At 38.6% G+C, this 23,388-nt stretch overlaps 1 protein-coding gene across 2 annotated transcripts in view; it reads left to right on the top strand.

Annotated features, from left to right (window-relative positions):
* The window catches only part of atrnl1b (attractin-like 1b), a 101,925-nt gene that overhangs the window by 8,780 nt on the left and 69,757 nt on the right, over positions 1-23,388 (top strand). For both annotated transcript variants that reach the window (XM_082152926.1, XM_082152927.1), the window contains exons 2-18: positions 3,933-4,016; positions 4,275-4,388; positions 6,035-6,163; positions 6,419-6,627; positions 8,397-8,571; positions 9,003-9,090; positions 9,532-9,787; positions 11,132-11,315; positions 11,427-11,581; positions 12,854-12,938; positions 13,054-13,265; positions 14,200-14,318; positions 14,418-14,550; positions 17,040-17,227; positions 19,191-19,404; positions 19,523-19,711; positions 22,793-23,011. In XM_082152926.1, coding sequence (XP_082009052.1) covers positions 3,933-4,016; positions 4,275-4,388; positions 6,035-6,163; positions 6,419-6,627; positions 8,397-8,571; positions 9,003-9,090; positions 9,532-9,787; positions 11,132-11,315; positions 11,427-11,581; positions 12,854-12,938; positions 13,054-13,265; positions 14,200-14,318; positions 14,418-14,550; positions 17,040-17,227; positions 19,191-19,404; positions 19,523-19,711; positions 22,793-23,011 — 2,753 coding nt within the window. The remainder of the gene's footprint in view (positions 1-3,932; positions 4,017-4,274; positions 4,389-6,034; positions 6,164-6,418; positions 6,628-8,396; positions 8,572-9,002; positions 9,091-9,531; positions 9,788-11,131; positions 11,316-11,426; positions 11,582-12,853; positions 12,939-13,053; positions 13,266-14,199; positions 14,319-14,417; positions 14,551-17,039; positions 17,228-19,190; positions 19,405-19,522; positions 19,712-22,792; positions 23,012-23,388) is intronic.

Here is a 23,388-nt window from a genome sequence, read left to right as displayed (position 1 = left end):
CAACTTGTGAATAGATCATGGTGTTGTACTGTACATTTGATCTTGCTTGCTCAGTGTGAGGGTAAATATAGCTCAGGGTTTTTGATTGAATCGCAAGTCAAATGCGGTAGAATAACTTTTACACGTGATGCTGATACATTCCTGATCTGTAGGTAAACGGATGTTCAGTGGAGAATATACGGACTAGATGATACCGCGACTTTAAATAAATGAACAGACCTAAATTGTTTAGCAGTCCTATCCTAGTGTCCTTGCCTCCACATCAAACTGGCACTAAAAACAGCTTTCCTGTTGCACAACAGCTAAACGAACAAGCGGTGGGAGGCAACACACCGACTACAGGAAAACGAGGGCTGTGAGGACGGGCACGTTCAGGAAGTGATCGGTAGATATCAGTGGACTCCTATTCAGGTGGCAGGAAACAGGGCGTGAGTTAGCTGACAAAGAGGCCCTCTCAAATCGGACTTTGCCAAAGTGTCACTGTCAACATTTGATTATGGCTGACTATAGTACTGGGTTGTACCTTTCAGACCCTATTTACCTTCAGCAACACATCTTTGTTTTTGTAATATTGCATTGGCTGTTCTGCAGATCTTTATGTAACTCCCTTCCCATCCCTTTCTGAATGCCTGAGGCCAGCCTTTGAGCGAGGCTGAGTGAACCTTGTCCGGTGGTGGTTTCAAAGCCGTTGGGATAGGTATTAATCCTGCCTTTTGGTGGATATATTTGCTTTGGAACTGGGCTATTAAAGATGCATGGAAACCTGGTGAATATTTTAAGTGTTGACTCACCTACAGTTGCCTTTTTTCGCCTCTCTTCTGGGCCGCTGAGTGTGTGCCCGCGCAAAGAATCATCCCTCTCGCCAACATTCAGCCTGAGGGATGTCCTCCCCGGCACAGGAAGTGGTGCACCGTGATTACTGTTTTTAACCGTTCTTAAAATCTCACTGTCTGATTATAGAGAACACAGAGTGGAGAAATAGCTTGTTAATAGGCTACGATTTAACTTGCAGCAAGAATGTTGCAAGCCAAGAATGCTTTAGGTTGGCTGTATGTCACACACATTTTGTTGTGAGGAAAATGAGGAATGATTAACAGACTGAAAGAAATGATTACTACAAAGGGTACAAAAATTAATGATGACTTGTTTTCACTTTGCTGTGTGGTGCACAGATTAATATTTTATGAATTTAGGTTTTATTTACAGAATTACAGAGTTTGGATATGTTCAGACTAGCACTCTAAAACGTTTTTAATATGTCATATGAAAAGTGAGATTCCGGACAAAATCAGAATCTTTTTAATTCTGGGATGATTTTTCATGGATAAGGGAACACAAACTATTAAAGTATATTTTACAAAATTAAAAACAGAAAATTTATGATCTAAGTGTTCTAATTGGTCTGTTGTGTGATGTGATTAAAATGAATACTTTTATTCAGCAAGAATGCATTTTGATTCAAAAGGGACAGTAAAGACTTTTTATATTGTTACAAAAAAAATGCTATCTTCTTTAACTTTCTGTTCTTCAAAGAATTATGGGGAAAAGCTTCATGATTTCCACAAAAATATTAAGCAGCACAACTGTTTTCAACTGATAATAAGAAATGTTTCTTATCCTAAAATAATAATAATTTTTTTTATTATTTTAAATATAAAACTGTTTTAGATGTTTGTCTTGGTGAGCTTATGACTTCTTTCAAAACCATTAAACAATCTTACAGATTCAAAACTTTTGAATAGTGTATGGCTATTATTAAGTAATAAGAAATAGTTATTGCTTTAAATAATTGCTTCAATAAGTGAATTCATTTGCGCCAAGAAATGAAAAGAATTTGTTGACATTGTCCAAAATCCCACTTTGCCTTGGCTGATTCCAAACTTTTGATGGGCATTATGTTGACCTCATTGACTACTAAATTAAGCCAAAAATATTGTTTCTAGAAACCTTCTTGTATTAATCATAATTCTGATGTGATGTAACACCTTATTTGGATCTAAAATCCACTGCAGTGGAAAATTTGCTAAATGAACTTTTTAGCCTACCAGTAAAGATAGATGATAAAATGTACAGTACCAGTCAGCTAGATTGTTGATACAGGAAGTTATGAAAAGTCTAGCAAGAAACACATTTGTAAACGTGAGGAAGAGACAGATTTAATTACATTAAACATTAAAAGAAATGAACAGATAAATATACAGACAGGCAAACGCACACTCAGTGACATTCTCTTGTGCGCTGTTGTCAGGGACATGAATGAGAATTAATGAGCTGATTCAATTACTGTGCAGAATTACAAAACTGCAACATGATAGAATGATAGCACGCATCTCCAGTTTTATCAGTAGTGAACCTGTTAATGAACCTGCATGTCTTTTACATTTTATTCCGAATGTACTAATCACCATGTATACAGGAATATTTCTTTAGCTGCAGTTTTATTTGGCATAGAAATGACAAATTTGACTTTTAAAGGACAAGTTCGGTATTTTACACTTAAAGGTATAGCGGAGGATGTTTTACTTCCTGGTGGGTAGTCTAAACTATTGGTCCTCCTAATTGTCAATCATTCTGGTGAATCAATCAAACTTTTCAAAAAGTGGAGAGGGCGGGTCTTATCTAAAATTTGGAAAGATCCTCCGCTATACCTTTAAAGCCCTGTTTACAGATTGTATCTGATGAAATAGAACGGTTAAGATTAAAATTTGGACACATGCTGCTGTCCCGAGAATTTTAGGTTTATTTCGCTTCACCCCCCCACAATGGTTGTCTATATGCACTGGAAGATTCCGTCCTAAAAACACATTAAACTTTAGTTTACAAAGACGTGAAACTCACCGAGTGGTCAGGGGGTGTTCACTGATATGTTCCATCAAAAATCGCTGAAAAAGATGCATTCCAACAGGTTTTATCGTAGTTTTTGTCCAACTCCATTGACTTGTATAGGACGCGCTGTGAGACCGCAGCACCTTTACGGTATTACTCCGCCGCTTCTTCTTCTGCTTCTTCTGTGTATTCAATGAAATGCCCGTGGTTTGCTTGCAATTGGCAAAGGTGCATTATCGCCACCAACTGGGCTGGAGTGTCTATTATTCAAGCTCTCAACGGAAGAATCACGGGTGTGACGCGTTTGGCAAAATAGGTCCACAAAAGCGGAATAAACCAAAAATTCTCGGGACAGGAGCATGTGTCCAAATTTTAATCTTAACCGTTCTATTTCATCAGATCCGATCTGTAAACAGGGCTTTAAGTGTAAAATACCGAACTTGTCCTTTAAGTATCATAGTAATGCTAAGATATCATGTGAATATTGATGTGTGTTGGCTTCCTCGGCTCCAAGATGCTTGTGCAACACCAGCTCAGTTCTCTTAAAGATGAGCAGGACACAGAAGCTCTCGGCAATGCCACTTAGATTGATGACCTTGTAGAATTCAGCCAGAGAAGTGTTTGGCTTTTGCGAGCAGTAATAACGTGTTCAATTAAGAGTGTGTCTGTGGAACATTGAGGTCATTGTTTAGAACGATAAACAATCTACAAACAAAAGGCCTTGTCTGGGCAAACAATGCTTTCAGCTTGATGCGGTTAATGTGGTCCGCGACACAGACAGGCCCTGAGTGTTCCATGATGATGCAATATGGATCCAAGCGCTGTCACTCCACGGACCGATGGCTCTGTTGCAGTCCGGAGGGAGAGGCAACTGATTGGTTAGGCCTGTGTCATGAGCACATTTACAGCAGTGAATCATTGTTGATCTGCTCCCACACAAGCCTGTGTCCATATGGCCATAAGTAACCACAGAAACCATATTCATCGTTGTGCATACTTGTACTGAAACAGCAACGCCTCTGGCTTCTTTTCTTACGCGTCGCATTGTTCTGTTTGTCCCACGGGATCGATTTGATGTGAACGGCAACTCTGATCTTATTTTTCAGGTTGACTGAGCCGTCTGGGTTCCTAACAGATGGCCCCATCAACTACAAGTACAAAACAAAGTGCACCTGGCTGATTGAGGGCTAGTAAGTGTTATTCTGTCATCCTCTCTCTTGTTGTGCCCACACTTCCCTCTTGCATAACCCCCTATTTAAATAGACTTCAGCAGCCCTTACAAGGGTGTTTTCTTCTGTGTTGGGTTACCAGAAAAGGCTTGGACGAGCACATTCCGCCTTGCACCCTTCAGACTTGGCAGAAATGAGTCTGCTGTAATATGTTCTCATAATGGATTATGCAGCCAGCAACACATTCTTAAGCATTATGTCATCACCTTTGTTTTGCAGCCCAAACGCAGTCCTGAGGTTACGGTTTAACCATTTTGCGACCGAATGTAGCTGGGACCACATGTACGTCTATGATGGAGACTCTATTTATGCTCCCTTAGTTGCTGTCTTCAGGTGAGTGTGTTTTCTAAAACTGAAAACTGGGTTTTCAGACTTTTTGGTGCCAAGTACCCCCTTCCTAAAATATAATGGCAGCTATGTATGTTCATGCATAAAGACCCATTTATACTGTGTGAGAGATATATTTAATGTGTTATTATAAAGGCAACATGTTGTTTTAATTATAAAGGCAACATGTTGTTTGTCACTAAACTAATGCTAAAGGCAATTATCAAAAATTTTTATGTTTATTTTGTATTAATTTGACAGAATTTCTGGTTTTCTGTACACTATTAAAGGAGCTGTATGTAAGAAATGTATTTCAATTAATCATAAAATGGCCCTGATATGTCACTAGACATTAAGAAATCATGTTCATTTCAAATACTTATATCACTGACAACAGTAGTCCGGCCAGGATATTGTCATTTAAAAAGTGAAGTTGCAGCCCTCAACTGATGTTGATGTTGTCATGTTGTGTTTTGGCCTGAAGCTCCACCCTCCACCTATCTACCAATCACGAAGTCAGTAGTGTTTCGGCATCGGGGTTGCCAGCTCTGCTCTAGTTACCACAGCTACGTAGCAGCCTACGTTCCTGCTGGATCCTGCAGCCTATCTGGCAACCTCGAGTCAGGGGGGATGGGGAGGGGATACACCGCTCTACAGTAATTTGAAAGTGATTGCAGTACCAGTTTTGGCCACAATCTTACATACGGCTCCTTAAATGATAGATCTACACTATACTGTTCAATTGTATGACTTTTTTTAGCAAGCATGATCAAATTGACAGTAATGACCTTTATAATGCTACAAAAAAGATTACATTTTAAGATTAAAATTAATACTGTTCTTTTGAATTGAATTGTTCTTTATTTGTCATTGTTATAAATAGCAACAAAATAACATCAGAGAATCCTACAATATAAGTGCAAACTTTGTACCAGACAACAGAGATATAAAAAAATATTGTCCATAAAAAAAAATAAAAAAAAAGACTTTCTATTTATCATCACCTGTCCATGGATCCTGAAATCTCGGTTTTCTCAAAATATTAAGCAGCACTACTGTTTTCAACATTGATAATCATAAGAAATGTTTCTTGAGCACCAAATCAGCATATTCTAATGATTTCCGAAGGAATAATGTTCACACTGAAGACTGGAGTAAGGCTGAAAATTCGGCTTTCCCATAAACAGGAATAAATGACCTTTTAAAAAGATATCATTAAAATTCAAAATAAGTTCATTTTGTATCTAAATATATCACAGTATTTCTCTCTTTTTTTTTTTTTTGAACGGTAGTGCATAAACCTGACAATAAAAATATTGTAATTTATTTATAAAACACTTTTCATGATAGATTTCAAAGCACTAGGTATGTTAAGAAATTATTGCATAACACATATTTAATAAATATTTGAAGTCAACATGTTAACTTTGAAAGCACTAAAAATAGATTTTGTAAAGTATTTTCTTTACACATTTTTGGTGGACCCCATAGCACTCCTTTGCACCTCTTTTGGAAGTTGAAAACCTCATTCCTAGAGTCGCACCGGAAAATGTCTCTTTACTGCGTAACAAATGGAATAAGTTACTGCTTTTAAGGAAGATTGAGGGAACATTTCCTAACCAGCTTCTATTTTTTTTTTTATTGTCTCACAGTGGTCTCATTGTCCCCGAACCGAAAGGAAACGAGACCGTCCCTGAAGTGGAGACCAACTCAGGCTACGCACTCCTGCACTTTTTTAGCGATGCTGCCTACAACCTGACGGGATTTGAAATCTTCTACTCGTGAGTATTCAGCCACGCTGGGACAACAGAGTTAATGAAAGCCCGCTGATTTGGTCTAGTGTTAATTTCTCAACACGTAATCACACAGAGGTCTTAATTTTATCGCCTCTCTGCTTGTTTTATTCTCAGTGTAATCACAGATTAGTCCTGTTCAATATACCCTCTCCCATTTCAGGTTTCCCTTTGTACATCTGTGTACGAACTTCCTCCTTGTTTGCTTTTTACAACCTTCTTTCTTCATCTCTCCCTCGACAGAATCAACTCGTGTCCGAATAACTGCTCTAGCCACGGGAAGTGCACCTCGGGGAACTCGATAGCGAGCCGTGTGTATTGTGAATGCGATAAGTACTGGAAGGGTGAGGCCTGTGACATCCCGTACTGCAGGAACAACTGTGGCAGCCCCGATCACGGCTACTGTGACCTCACCGGGGAAAAGCTGTGCGTGTGCAATGACAGCTGGCAAGGTACTACTCACTTCCCCTCTCGTTTCCACTCCTCTCCTGTATTCTACAGGATGCTGTGAAAATCCCAGACCTTTCCAGTTTCATGTTCCCAACAGAGCATTGTGTCTCAGGTAGTTTTTGTTGTTATGTGCGTTGTCTCCCCCTGGTGTTGATTATTTAATAGTGCATCTGTCACCTCTGCATCACTGCAGCATCCTCATTAGGCTTTTGCCACAATGTCACAAAATGTCAAAGCGTGATAGAGCATTTACATCAGGATGCCTTAAGGTTAATTTAATGAGTCTTTCTAGCCAACTTTTCACCAAGCCTCATGTGAGGAGATGCATGCGATGTGAATCTTCATAGTAATGACCATGAGAAGCTGCCAGACCTGCTCTGTTTAGGTCATCCGTTCATAAGATGTTGATGTTACCTATCAGGGGTTCCCAAACTTTTTGGTCAACTGAACCCCTTAAGGCCAGTTCACACTGCACCGACAGACGCCAACCAATGCAGACAATCACCAGATTACAGTATGTCACTTTTCAGACATTCTATAACCTGACAAGCACCGATTCGGCATGTTCAGTCGGCGAAAACAAGCTCCGACTGGGGTAACGCACTGATCCAACAAAACCCGACGAAGTGTCTGTTGCCGTCTGCCGGCGCAGTATGAATCGGCCTTAAAATGTCAAGGGTACTTCAAATAAATATTTTAAGTAAATATTTCAATAATTTAAGGACACTCGCATGTCCATGGTTCTCTGATGTTGGTTATTGGTAACATGACATGCTAATAAACAGATAAAATATATTAAAAAAAATGTTTAGTAGATGTTTTATCTTTATTCTTTTTATTTGAAGATTATTTATATATAGGGCTGCTTTTATATAGGGTTTATTGTAGTAATACTTCTACTACTAATATTAATGATAATAATGAATCCTATATAATGAATTATATAGCTATATATAATTATATAGCCTAACTGTTGTAAATTACAGTTGTCCTGTGAAATAAAAAAATATATAATATTTATAATTATAATAATTGTATTAAATGTTGAAGTTACTATGGGGGTTATGTGCAACAAACTTCTGTGTTCTGTAAAACAGGTTGCTTCGCTTCCAGTTCAGTGTCTTTTGTGTGTTCTTCGTTAAATATAGAGCCATTTTAACTAAGATACTTTCAAAGGAGCGATAACCGATTGCATATGCAGATTGATATCTAAAAGTTTTTTATTTTTCTTCTTCTAACTAACAATAGTGAGAATATAGCTAGGTTAGCTGAATACCTTAAAAGGCCATAGATATCTGCGCCAGTTCGTACTGCCTTTAACACTTCCTCCGACAAGCGGTTAGAACGAGGCTTGCTTTCCTGTTTGTTCATGTGACGTTCGGCATAAAGCCTATACTCATTTTTATTTCTTAAATTCTTCTCTTTTAAAGCTTTTATTTTGACAGAATGCTGGTGAAATGCTGTAAACTCCTATCCACAGAAATGTTGGAAATTATGGGAATGTGTAAATAAAGTGAACCTAGCACACATTTTATTGCACGTTAAACTCTGCACATACAGAGATTGAATTCGTCAAAGCTATATAGTGATTTCAGTTTTATTTTGAATAATTGTCCACCTATATTTATTTTTATTTTGTATATATTTAAATTTTCAAGCTTTTCAACCCCCTGCAGTTCCCTCGTGAACCCCCAGAGGTCTGTGAAGCCCCATTTTGGGAAACTGCCTTAGATTATTGTACAAGCGATTAAGCTGTCTCTCTTTTTCTCAGGTCCAGACTGCTCGCTAACAGTGCCCTCCACAGAGTCTTACTGGATCATGCCCACAGTGAAGCCTTTCGGAGCGTCGCTGGGAAGAGCATCCCATAAGACGGTTGTCCAGGAAAAGGTCATGTGGGTCGTCGGTGGCTACACGTTTAACTACAGCAACTTTCAGATGATTCTAAAGTAAGTGGTAGTTCAGAGCACGGTGTAGGCCTACAGCATAACCCAGTTCATGTTGTGCACAAGGCTTATTTGCATTTGCGCTTCCATACAATGACAATAATCCAAAAATAAAACCGCAGTAATTATAATAATACTAATGATAAATCAATGTGAGCCTGTGGTAGGAGTAGAGTTTGATTAATCTGTCAGTTTGAGGGTAAAAGCTGTGAGTCTGAATATTCTCAGAGGGAACTCTTTGTATAGGGAGCATTAGCGATGTTGTGGATATGATATTTCGGTCAAAACTCAGACTGTGACTGTAACTACTGGAATAATGGGTAATTTGTGTAAATCTGAAGCCATCACAGTCTGGAAATGTTTTTTCCATTTTAGATATGTAAATGAACTTGTGTTAGGATGTTAACTATTTTTTTTTTTTTTTTGCTTTTCAGTTACAATTTGGAAAGTGGCATCTGGAATACTGTACCCATCAGTAGCGGACCCCTGCCGAGATACGGACACTCCTTGGCACTATATCGGGTAACATAAGTGTTAACAATATTTTGTCTTCAAGCTAAATGGCTGTAATCCATTGATTCTGAAAAATCAGCTTTCTCATCACAGGAATAAATTATATTTTAAATTGTATTAAAATAGAAAACATTAATTTTAAATTGTAATATTATTTAACAATATTACAGTTTTTATATGTTTTTTAATCACATAAAATCAACATTGTTGAACATCAGAGAGTTCTTTCAAAAACATAAAAAAAAAAAAAAAAAACTTTCAACGGGAGTGTAAATGCTCTTGTTAAGTCTCTGACCACCAGTATAAAGAAAATATACAAAACCAAATGAAACATAATTTAAGATATCGATCACTTACACATTCATTTTGGTAGCCATAGCTGAAAGAAATGTATGGGAACTTTACAATATTTATCTGTAGATTAAAACTTATTAAATCTTTTTCTTTCAGGATGACATCTATATGTTTGGAGGCAAGTTGGAGATGGGTGCCAGTAACGTAACCGATGAGCTGTGGGTGTTTAACATACCCGTCATGACGTGGTCGCAGAAGTTCCCCAGTGTGCCAGCCCATGGGCAGGTCTACGCTGTGGAAGGCCACTCCGCCCATATAGTCGAGCTGGATAACGGCGATGTGGTGATGGTGGTCATCTTTGGCTACTCCTCCATCTACAGCTACATCAGCAATGTTCAGGAGTACAACATCAGTGAGTGGCTGACTATGGTGTATTTGATTAGGATTGAAAGGTTCTGCAAGAACCCAAAGATTCTGGGTTGTACACAGTGTTATTATAGTGTTTAGTAATATTTTGAAATATTTTATTTTGTATTTAAAAAAAAATAACATTTGTTTGTTTCAAAACCAGTTTTCGTTAACAATAACAGCACAGATTGTACATTTAGTTGTTTTTTTAAGACACTATAGGCGACTTTTGAGAGCAACAGTAAAACAAGTAGGTCTGCAGGGGTTGAAACGAATTAGATTTTTTTATTTTACACCAGTGGTCCAGTAGATGAAGCTGTGGTTCTTTGCAAAGACCAATGAACACATAATGTATCCAGAGACTCCATGTCTCTCAGTCTGAAGCATTTGAATAATTTGTACCTGTTAAAGGGGTGGTTCAGGATTTTTGACATCGGACCTCATTTTCAAGTGAGCCTGGTTGTTATTCATCAGTGGAGACAGTTTTCAAAAAAATTCATCCAGTCCTTACTTTTGGATAGTTCGCCGGTGCTAGGCTAGCGCGAGTCAACGGTGCACGTTAGCCTGCCATTAAAAACAGTTTTACCCACTCCACAGTACACCAAAAGCAAATCAATTATAACGCCAGACTATCGATGTAAAGAATAATGTTAGAAATCAAACTACCCTTTCATCACATTGCATTAGTTGTATTTATAAGCAGTCTACAGCAGCGGCGGAGTTATATTTGGTTACCTAGGAAACCGAGAGAGCCGGTCCACATAACAATCACGCAAGTGTATTTACCTGCCGCTGACACTCATCACTAAAGTTACAGAGTATCTACATAGGACTATGGCCACGTTTGTCTCAACAGACATTTACATCGATAGTCTGGCGTTATAATTGATTTGCTTTTGGTGTACTGTGGAGTGGGTAAAACTGTTTTTAACGGCAGGCTAACGTGCACCGTTGACTCGCGCTAGCCTAGCACCGGCGAACTGTCCAAAAGTAAGGACTGGATGAATTTTTTTGAAAACTGTCTCCACTGATGAATAACAACCAGGCTCACTTGAAAATGAGGTCCGATGTCGAAAATCCTGAACCACCCCTTTAAACTCTTGGATCAGGGCATAATCTTCATGTTCTCAAGTGATATTACAAGTGTTGTGAACTCGTACCACAAAACATATTCTATTGGGATGAGGTAACTCATTGTTATTCTACTCATTGCACTGAAACATGCTTACTGTCAAATTTCCGCAGACTGGTTATGGAGAGGCAAAATGTGTTTAACGTGTAAAGGAAATCCTTGACTTAAAGGTGCACTTTTTAATGTTAGAGTAAGTTATTTTGTTTCTGTGCACAGGGACGAACACTTGGCTGGTGCCAGAGACTAGAGGAGCAATCGCTCAGGGTGGTTATGGCCATAGCAGTGTGTACGACAGCGGTAGCAAGAGCGTGTACGTCCACGGAGGCTACAAATCTCTCCCAGCAAACAAATACGGCCTGGTTGATGATCTTTACCGCTATGAGGTTCAGACCCGCACCTGGTAAGAGTGCACATACATATTCAATGGAAAAAAATTGTAGAAGAACAGGCTATAGTTCAGTTAGTTTCAGTTTTGGTGCATCAGTTTGATGTTGTTTGTTGTGTGTCACAGGACGATTCTTAGGGAAAGCGGTTACCCGCGTTACCTGCATTCGTCTGTGCTGCTGGGAGGAACTCTACTCATCTTTGGAGGAAATACCCATAATGACACGTCTCTTAGCAATGGAGCCAAGTGCTTCTCTGCTGACTTTCTCGCCTATGACATTGGTTTGTGCTGGTGCTTTGCTACACCTTTGACATACACTGCTGTTGAAAAGTTGGAGGTCTGTAAGATTTTTAATGTTTTTGAAGGATATTTCCTTCTGCTCACCAAAAGGGATGGGTACCAAAACCTGGTATTTAATGAGCCCTGGGGCTAAATAATGAAAGACTGCAGTATCGATAAGCTCTGACGTTATCGGTTCTGCTGTCGGTACTGGAGAAATTAAGAAAATACACGGTTACACTTTATTTTAAGGTGTCATTGTTTCAGTGTAATTATATATTTAAGTACTGAGTAATATTAATCAACTACATGTACTTACTTTAGGGTTAGGGTAGGATTAGGATTAGGTTGAGGGTTAATTGCATGTAATTATGCATAATTTACTGTTATTACTATGGTAAGTACATGTAACATATGTAACAAGGACACTGTAAAATAAAGTGTTACCAAATACACTTACTATTTATTATTATCGATACCCATCCCTACTCTAAAAGGCTGCATTTATATGATCAGAAATACAGTAAAAGCTAATATTGTGAAATACTAGTATTACACTATAATTTTTTTAGATATTTCAATTAGTTTAAAAATGTAGTTTTAATAAAAATGAATTTTTCTGAAATTTCAGCAGCCAATATTGCAGTCCTCAGTTATCATTATCAATGTTGAAAACAGTTGTGCTACTTAATATTTTTGTGGATTTGTTTTAGGATTCTTCAATGAACAGAAAGTTAAAAAGAACAACTTTTTATTTGAAATATACTTTCTTTGTAGTGATGTAAAAGTCTTTTACTGTCACTTTTGATCAAATTAATACTGTATATACTTGCTGAAATATTAATGTCTTAAAAACGTACTGACCCCAAATTTTTTAACGGTTGTGTACAGTTGTCAGCATTCCCACATGGAACGCCAAAGAAATATCAGAGAATTAAAAAATTGTGTTGTCCAGGAAATGTTTTATTATAGTTAATAAAGTCCATGGAGTTTCCCTTTGGGAAAATACATTTTAGTTGTATTTCTATGTTCAAAAATATTAATATATTGCATAGTGATTTCAGATTTATGAGCAAATCATTCCTAAACTGGTTCTACTTAATGTCATGGTTAACCGGTTCACACCACAGCAGTCCGAATCAAACCAGGTTTTTTTTTTTGGTTTTTTTTAAGTCTTACCGTAATCACAAATTAATTGAAAAAGGCATGAAAAAAGTAATGTACAATAATTTGGTCAAAATTGTTTTATTTTCCATGTGCCTTTTTTCTTACAGCGTGTGACGAGTGGAAGGTCCTTCCCAAACCAAACTTGCACAGAGACGTGAATCGCTTTGGACATACAGCAGTAACCAGTAATGGGTGAGAACCCCCCCCCACACACAAACACACACACACACACACACACACACACACACACACACTCTCGCAAAAGGTTGATGTCTACTCAACTGTCTTTATCTTCTTCTCTTTCTAGATCCATGTATGTGTTCGGGGGTTTCTCTAGCGTCCTTCTGAATGACGTACTGATCTACAGGCCGCCCAGCTGTGAGGCTTTCCTGGGTCAGGAGCGTTGTGAGGCTGCAGGCCCTGGCGTGCGCTGCGTTTGGAAAGCGGGCCGCTGCGTGTCCTGGGAGCCCAGCTTCACTAACAGTGCTACACCTGCTCCATTCTGCCCTGCCAAAGCTGGTAGGTATCTGGAAGAGGCTTAGAAGCTGCCACCCTCAGCTAAAACATTTTCTACCATGCCCAAGCCAAGAAATCAGTCTTGTGTGTATTGATCTAAGCCCTTGGGTTTGTCTGCTACATTGTGCACTGGCTGTGTTAATGAGAGAGTAATGGAGGGGGCACAAGCTGTCTGAAGCAGACGCAGAGGACAGTTTCCCACAGCCCTCCTCTGCTCTGCAGGACTGCCAGTCTGTTTGATCTTTTGCCACATGTCAGAACACAACCAACCACACAAAATCAGCCAGAATTGAGCCTTTGAAAGTGAGTGTGTGGACCTCCAGCCAATGCAGTATTTGGCTTTGTTTTGTTTGATTTGAAATTCAAACCTGAGGTCTTGAGAGGTGCATGCTGGGATAATCCCTGGCAGCACTGGCCTTGTTTGTGTTGCGTGTGTGTCTCAGTGTTTTCTTCACCTCTGTCTGCCACTGCTGAATCTTAAGTGCCATGGGAAAAATGTGAAACTGCACTCTAAATTAAATCCTATGCGATAAAGACTGTGTACTATGATTTTGAAATAACGGCAAGACGCTGGAAGCACTCATGTTGTCAGATTTCTGAATGAATTACTCTTATTATCCAGTTCTTTTAATTATTGAATAAAGGATTGTCAAAGCAGAGAGACGTAGAACAGAGGCTTCTTTGATCCTTTACATAAGTTCCACTGTCTGAAGTCATGCGATTAGAAGTAAATGGAGAGTGGAAGGTGTTTGAAGTGCTAAATGTTTCTCTTCTACTTTGGTTAAAGGTCTGATATGAGAGTTGGCTTTGGAAGAGTTTAGATGTCTCTCTAGATTACTGTTTGATATTAATACTTGAGACTAATTTTTTGCACTAAAATCTTCTGCTCTTCATCTCAGCCTTTCTTCTTTGTTTTTTCGATCTGTCTCTGCTCTAGCCACGGTGGATGAGAGATGTTACCGCTTCTCAGACTGCACCAGCTGTACCGCCAACACTAATGGATGTCAGTGGTGTGACAGCAAGAAATGCATCTCAGCTCTCAGTAACTGCACTGCTGTAAGTTGGCCTGCAGAGGGCATCAATGCTACACTACACAACTCTATGTGCTAGTAGTCCTGTGTTTGTTGAAAACTCTTTTGACTTTCTTTTTACTAGACTGTAAAGAATTTCACCAACTGTCCAATCAGGAATGAGCAGATTTGCAGTAAGATGGCCAACTGCAAGAGCTGCTCTCTCAACCTCAGCTGCCAATGGGATCCTCAGCAGCAGGAATGCCACACCCTTCCTGGTAAGAACGGCACAGGATGGTGGGAGAGATTTTTATTTTTTTATTTTGACAACAGAGACTGATTGGACTCATTGGGCTTGTCAAACATTTTTCACACATTCTTCACAATTGATTCCAATGGAGTTTGCCATTAACATGCTGCCAAGTTAAGGACATGATGAGCATAAAAATATGTAGCATGCTTATATTGGGTAAAATAGACCATTTCAATGAGTTTATACACACTCATCTGCCATCTTAATCATTCATTTTATTCAGTGAGCTTACTACAGTGCATTGTGGGCCATATTGACCAAAAGAAGCTAGGTTTTTTTTTTTTTTTTTTTTTTTTTAGCCTTTGGCCCTGTTTACACCTGGATTAAAGATGCATTTTAGTCAATCGAATCACAAGTAGATGAGGGAGACACATACCCGTTTACACCTAGTGTTTTAATCTATTTCTTTGGTCCACTTTCAACCACTTCTGTCCTGATTTCTTCTATGGCAGGTAAATGTATAGATCTTTCGATCTAATGGACAAAATTAGGTCGCGCAATTTATATATGAACGTGCCTAGAGACAACGGAAACACACAGGAAGCAACAGCTTTCGTTTCTGCTCTGACAGCCGCAAGATCACGCCGAATGCGATAGTGCGTGTTAGAAATCAGGAATGGTGAGAGAACATTTTGCTTGGTACGTTTTTTCGTCTTCAAACCAAACTTGGTTCTCCTGCCGACAAAGTTTAAATCCCGTCTGGCTAGCGCGCTTCCCATAATGTTTACGTGTTAGGTCAGTAGGCGGAGAGTAGGCAGTCCTTTGTGGCTGTCCGAATACATTCGACCACATGAGCGTTTACACTACGAAAGCAATCTGGTCGAATTTGGTTTTCCACTACCTCCGGAAATGGTCGAAAATGGACAAGCTCAAAACGTTTAAAACTCCGTTTACACCTGTATTTAGTGTCGTCCACTTGTGATCCGATCGACCAAAACGCATCTTAATATCAGATTTAAACAGGGCCTTTGTGTCAGGAGTGCACCTTAAAAGGTTGTCTAGACAGGAAGGTCACTAGTTTTTTTAAACAGATCCTGTTTTCGGCAGATTTAAAGACTCTTTAGGGTTACCTTTAGGGTTAAAGACACCCCCTTACCTCTTCTATCGTTGTTTCGTAATTTTATTTTGGTTGTACTTGAATTTGTGGTTGTGCTCTGTAAATTCTGACCTGAAGAAACTTCAGCATACCTGAAGAGTCAATCAGGATACCTTTTGTCTTCTTTGAATTGTAAATTTGCTGAATGATTCATTCTGATTGTGCTTGGCATTTATCACTGTGGGAAATTTCTTCAACCGGCCACTTTGCTTGAATTAGCTATTGGCCCTTTTAGAGCTTCACTTGGTTCTAAAGAGTAATTTTCATCATGTTAAGAGCTCTCCTGCTGTCTCTGAAGAGCATAGATCAAACGAGAAATGGGAAAAATATGAGGCTTGAGATAAAAGCTCCTAATTCCTAGGACTGGGAGAAAAAATTTATTCACCTAGCCATCGCAATCTTTTTTTACAATTCTAAAATAGATTTTTTTTTTTATTCCAGAATCGATATTAATTCAAATTCAATTGCTTTATTTTTGTCCTTGATTGTAGATGAGGTTGACAGAAGTAAGCCACTTACGTTCCAACAGAGGAGGACATGTGTTGTTAGTGACGTAATGTCCCAAGTGGACGCGTGGAAGAGACGTGAGACTGAATGCACTGAAAAGCCCTTGCGCTACTCATTTGCTGAGAGAGAGAGAGATAAGACAATAGAGCTCTTTAAAAGATTGATCTCGATTCGAACACCCACGCAATCTTTCAATTCGTCTATCTATGAAACTTTGACAAAATCATATCGCAACATTCAAAGCTGTGTTGGCGCTGCCGCTGACCCGGAGAGAGTTGTCATGAAACAGCTTCACAAACAGTCTTTTCAACCTCATAGTATCATTATTTCTGTGATACAATAGTTCAAATTATCATAGAAGTACTTGGATAAGTTTAAAGTTCAAATATGAACACTGATGTCTACGATTGCGATCAAAATCAGCTTTTGATTGAAACTTGGTGCTAAAATACGCATTTATCGGTTACATTGTTTCGCCACTAAGTGGCGACAAGTGACTATTAAAAAATTTATTTGTTATTGAATCATTTATTCAAGAGAATGTAGTACTGTATGATGCTTTTGAAATAAAAGTCAGAAAGATGTGATGATTTGTTTTTGTAAATATGACTCATCTTATACATCATGTACAGTCTGTATAAGTGTATGATTTAACTTTTCACGATGGTCTAGTGTTAAAAAAATGCAATATATTGCAATATCGAATCACAATACTTGTAGAATCGCAATTCTTAAAAAAAATCGCAATACATGTTGTATCGGCATCCAGGTATCGTGATAGTATCGAATCTGGAGATAGGTGTATCGTCTCAGCCCTACTAATTCCTCGACATCTCATGATCTCTCTGTAGCCCAGCTGTGTGGAGACGGTTGGAGTAATGTTGGGGAGGCCTGTCTTCAGATCAATTCCAGCAAGGAGAGCTATGACAATGCTCAGCACTACTGCAAGAACCTGGAGGGAAACATCGCCTCCCTTACCACAGCCAAGCAGGTGGACTTTGTGCTGGACGAACTGCAGAAGTACCAGCTGAAGGGAAAGGTTTGTGTCCGCTCATATGTACACTAGCATTTAGAAGTTTGGACCTACATTCTCGTTCCCTATCAATATTTTCCACATTCTAGAATGGTAGTAAAGTCATCAAAACTATGAAATAATACAAATAAAAGTATGAGAATTACGTAGTGACCAAAAAATGGCAAGCAAATCAATGCTATCTTATATTTAGCCTCTTCAAAGGGAGCCAGCCTTTTCCTAGATTGCAGCTCTTGCAGTTGGTCATCATTCTCTCAACCAACTTCCACCTGGAATGCTTTTAAAACAGTATTTTAGGAGTTCAACTGTATGCTGACCACTTGTTGGATTTCTTTCACTATGTGATCCAACGCACCCATTTGTTGTATTAAAATGGAAGTTTTGTATAGAAAGTCATAATAAAGCCCTACTCGGATGGTAAATATTTCTCATGTGGATGTCTGTAAAAAAAAAAAATTTTGCATTGCACCTCAATGATAAAACATTCGGATGGAGATTTATTCACGGTGAAGGAACGAGTTTTGTGATCCTATGAATCCGGGAACACGCTGCTCACATGGTTATTCACATGATTGTCTGCTGTAAATAAAATGTCTCATGCTTGGAATAATAAGGAAAATAATATCCTATTTATTATTTGCTTAAAAAAATAATCTGTTTAAAAATAGGAAGATTGACACACAATAGTTGAAATGGTGTTCTGTCTTGCATTTTATCTCAAAATTATGTGTCATTTTAAAAATGTGGAAATTAACAGAAATAAGTTAATGCAGCCTCTTATTTACATGAAGTAAACAAAGTTGCTTGGCATATATATATATATATATATATATATATATATATATATATATATATATATATATATATATATATATATATATATGTTGGGGACAGGCCTCCCCAACATATATATATATCCCAATCCCTATTATATATAATATTTTAAAATGGTATTTCATATCTGTTGTTGCATGGTTGCATAATGGTCCATTTTCATATCTTTACATGCTTTTCTTCTCTTTCTCCTTTTTGTTCTTAACAGCTTCCACTCGCTGAGGTGGAGCGGTGATGAAATATTGTTCTTGTAAATACTTTCCAACATTTCAATAATTAAAGTGTACATCTTTAAAAAACATGAAAATTGCAGCGAAGCGCAACAGTTATCGTACGGTGCTCAGCAGTGCTCACAAAAGATTTAAACAGTGAATTTTGAATTGATCTCTTCTTGTAAACTCAGTGATGTGGATTCGGATGGCAGTTAATTTATCAAACGACCTTGGTGTTTGTCAAAAAACAGTATGTAATTCGACCAGGGTTTTTTACGCGGGTGGTGGGAGAAAAACACTGACATTCTGGATTTGGATGGCAATAAAATCACCAACTAGCCCCTGTAAATGTTGAAAATACCTTACGACCCCATGAGAAACAATTACCGTCCGAATAGGGCTATAGACACAATCCAAATCTTTCATGATTTAGTCTTTAAAAATTTTTTTAAGATCATGAAAAACATAAATTTAGTCAAGTGTGTCCAACATTTTTACTGGCTTTTTCACTATACCGTTCAAAAGTTTGGATCAGTCTTTGTAAAGAAGTCTCAAACTCACCAAGGCTGCATTTATTTGATCAGAAATACAGTAAAACTGTAATATTGTGAAACATTATTATAATAAATGTTGATTTTGTGCTTAAGAAGCAACAATTGTGCTGTTTAATTGTTCAGAAGAACAGCATTTATTTGAAATAGAAATGTTTTTTTAACATTATAAAATCTTTACTTTGATCAATTTGAGGCATCATTGCTTAAAGTATTAATAAAAAACAAAACAAAAAAAATCTAACTGACCTCAAACTTTTGAATGGTTCTTTACATTCTATTAACATAATTATTGATGCATCCTCTCTTCAAAATTAGTTTAGTCCCTAATTTTGTTAATTTCATCTGTGACTCATTGCGTTTGTACTGCAGAAACTGTCCCCGTGGGTTGGCCTGAGGAAAATCAATGTGTCATACTGGGGCTGGGAGGACATGTCTTCATTCACTAACACCTCTCTGCAGTGGCTGCCCGGTGAGCCCAATGACTCAGGCTTCTGTGCTTACCTGGAAAGAGCTCAGGTGTCTGGCCTCAGGGCCAATCCCTGCACAGCCAACACAGACGGCCTCATCTGTGAGAAACCAGTCGGTGAGTACCGATTCCGTTCTCCTATTCCCTTTATTTTTTTTAGTGAGGGCTTGGAAATGTGCCCATATACATAAGCATTCCCTGTTCAGTAACCTCATACATATTTCCTCTTCTGCAGTGAGCCCGAATCAGAACGCCCGCCCTTGTAAGATGCCCTGCTCACTGCGCACCACCTGTGAGAACTGCACCAGCCAGGCCATGGAGTGCATGTGGTGTGGAAGCACCAAACGCTGTGTGGACTCCAATGCCTACGTCATCTCCTTTCCCTATGGCCAGTGTCTGGAGTGGCAGACAGGAGACTGTTTGTGTGAGTGTCCTTATTTACATTTAGTGGCCATCACTTCTTAGACCATAGACCTGGGGCTATTTTTATCTATGGTCTTTTTTTTTTCCAGATTTCAGCACTGACTTTCAGGGGAAAAGGAACTGAACGCATTAAAATGTGTTAAATGTACTAGTAATAATAGTACTGCACTATTATTGGTAGCACAATGTATGAGCCAAGAGATATACAAAATAAACCTACAAGTGATAGTGAAATAATTTATTTATTTTTGGTAAGGATGCATTAAATTGATCAAAAGTGACAGTAAAGACATTTATAATGTTACAAAAGATTTCCATTTCAAATAAATGCTGTTCTTTTGAACTTTCTATTCATCAAAGGAAGAAAAAAAAAACTGTTTTCACAAAATATTAAACAGCACAACTGTTTTTAACATTGATGATAATAAGAAATATTTCTTGAGCACCAAATCAGCATATTAAAAATGATTTCCAAAGGATCACATGACACTGAAGACTGGAGTAATGATGCTGAAAATTCAGCTTTGCTATCACAGAAATGAAAAAAAAAAAAAATTAAAATCTTAAGATAAAAAACAATTATTGCATATTAGTGCATATTTTTAAATAATGAATTGTTAATTGTTTAATAATTAATCATTAATTTTCTTTTTAGGAATATTTTGGGCTTTGAACTGATGGTGGGAAATCTTGTATGTTGGAATGAAACTGAATTAGAGGAGCTGTTTTCTCATAAAGCCCTTAGCCTTGTTTCTTGGAAGGGTTTCAGTGTATTCTCTTCCCAGTGATGAGAAAGTTGCTCTGTGGAGCCTTTCAGAGAAAGATACAACCAATCAGTGCCTGTCAGCAGCCTTGATTGTGTGGGTTCTTCATCTCTATCAGATCTGTTGTTTCATCCCATTAGCTGAACTGCTTGGCCTCTGATCCGCCTGTAATGTGCAATTAGTGTTTCAATTTGTCTGCCTAAGCATTCGCTCTTCCCTCTTGGCTGTTCAAGAATGGATTCTTATGGCATGTGTCGGCACGCCAAGTGATAGAAACTTTAAGGAAAACGTGATGGTGAACGACATTAGGTGGAAATGTTCTGCAGGGAATACTAAAGTGATGGTTCACCCAAAAATAAAAATTCTGTCATTAATTACTCGCCCTCATCTCGTTCCAAACCAGTAAAACTTTATTTTCTCTTTGGAACACAAATTAAGATCTTTTTACTGCAATCTGAGAGCTTTCTGTCCCTCTATTGACATTCTACGCAACTACCACTTTCAAGCCACTTTTATTTAGTTCACAGCTCTGTATATCCTGTTATGCCAAGTTATATTTGTCCTTCAGACTTGAGGCTTTAAGTGCTCATAATGTCTTATTTCACCCTGGCTATCAGATGGTGAGGTAAGGTACAGTCTCCCGAATGTAGTGTGTTTTTATGACAGGCTTAGACTCACTGATAGAACTTCCATTATGCTCGGTCTGATGGAAAATGAATTAAAAGCTCTCTCCGCCAGAAAGAGGTGGTACTAGTCTGCAAATCTGTCTGGCTGAGGAAACCTTTTTGTCACCAAAATGTATCGCTCCGTCCAAGTGATGGTTACTTAACGTTTCAAATGCTCCACCATAAGCCCTGGCCTGTGTCAGTGCCATTTTAAAGATCTATTTCTGCTTCTTCTCTCTCTCTCTCTGTTTTTCTTTTTTCTTTTCCTCTTCAGGGTGCTTTGTCTCTGTCGGTGCATGCCTGGATGAGTTTGACTCATACTTGTGAAGGTGTACATTTTTGTGCGACAGTGATTTGCACCGGGATGTTGGGGAGCTTGTCTGTGTCGACCCTATATTGTATCAGTCTGATATATTCGCTCTTAAATCTGGCGGCTGCTGCCACTGTTCTGTTGGGCTGAAGGGCATTTGTTTATAGTCGGTTTGTACCATGTCCTTGTCGCACTGCCGGAGATAATATATTTGACTATTTGTCCCACATCTCTCTTGTTTCTCTGTGTCTCTCCGCAATTGCCAGCAACACTTCAAATGTAATGATTTGTGACAATTACACTTCAAATTAATTTTTTCCAAAGATGATTTCTGTCATTTTAGCTAGTGTTGGTTTTTCTAATCAGTATGGTTTTCGTAAGTTATGTGATGCTACAAAGACGGGTTGTAACGAAAAAGAAGGGCTGGAGTTTGATACCGTGGCTCCACCTCGCGCTCACTACTGCGCAGACTCAGGCTCCAAATGACATCATCTCCGCAAGATGTCAACGGCCATTTCTGGGACAATTTGGCTTGATTTTTCAACAGTGGAAGGAAGTAGAGACACGTCATCCATCTTTATTTACAGTCTATAAGGATTATGAAGACACTTTTTTTTTTTTTTTTTTTTTTTTTTGCAATATTCACCAATGAATTACACAAAATAAGTCCAGAAAGTATCTAAATGGTCTCAATTTTGATGTGACTTTAAAACCAGTCATGTCTGCTAGCTGAACTGCCATCTCTCTCTTTTTTTTTTCATTTGCAGGATGCCAATCAATTTACGTCTTTGAACGTGACCCTTTATTTAAATCGGCAGGGATGCATTTTTATTCTCAGAGACTTCTCATCTGTTCTCAACGCCTAACCCGTCTCGACATATCCTCACCCCTAAACAAAAGGATTTTTATTGCATGCCGAATTAAATCATATGTTGCTGTTGAGGATCTGTCAGCTCCTGCAGTTGAAAATCCATGAATTCCTGCCAGCGATAATGACTAACATTGTGCTTTTTCATTGTTATTGCTGCCATCATGTTGACCCTGAGCACACTTTGTGTGTAATGCTTGTTGTTGTGTGGTCTGAGATCCTAAGAGTGTGATTTGGCTGCCAGGGTGGTGGATCAAACCGAAAGAGGCTGACGCACATGGCTCTGATGTGCTCTTTTGACAGAGTGAACTTTCTGGTGGTATTTGAGAGCATATTACTCAGTCAGTGGAATGATATGCCCCATGGGAGCTTAAAGAAAGTTTAATTTTAAGCATGTCTTTGCTGTTTATTTCTCAGAAGCTACTGGCTTTATTCTCTTTGGCCTCTCATCTCACTCTGTTCTTTGTCATTCCAGCTCAGAACTGCTCTGGCTTGCGTACATGCGGTCTGTGTTTGGAGCAGCCTGACTGCGGCTGGTGCGGAGACCCTAGTAACACTGGCCGAGGGCAGTGCATGGAGGGTTCGTATCGCGGACCCATGAAGAGCCCATCCAAACAAATCCAAGACATGGTCCTGGAGACGGGGCTCTGTCCGAAAGAGCGTGGCTTTGAGTGGGCCTTCATCCAGTGCCCTGGTGAGAGCCACAAACATTCAAACAATCACACGCAGGCTTGACCTTTATTAAAGAGCAAATGTTCCACAAGGGGTATTCAAACTGCGGCCCAGGGACCCCCAGAAGGCACAAAGGGGTGCTAGGTGATCTTTGAAAAACTTGACAAGATTTAATTTTTTTTACTGTTTTTTTTTTTTTTTGCCTGTTAACGTGTACATTTTAATAAATTAATGAAATATGTTTAGCTTGACAGTAAATGATAAGTGATAAATGTACTATTTTATTCTGTTTTCTAAAGACTGACCAGAAATTGTGAGATCAAGGTGACAGTCCTAGCTTTTTTAAAACGAACAAATATACACTACCGTTCAAAAGTTGGGGGTCAGTAAGAATTTTAA

Source organism: Leuciscus leuciscus (genome assembly GCF_965113295.1).
Source record: "Leuciscus leuciscus genome assembly, chromosome: 21".
NCBI lineage: Eukaryota > Metazoa > Chordata > Actinopteri > Cypriniformes > Leuciscidae > Leuciscus > Leuciscus leuciscus.
The sequence above is the reverse complement of the archived record's forward strand: the minus strand, read 5'-3'. Positions and strand labels throughout refer to the sequence as shown.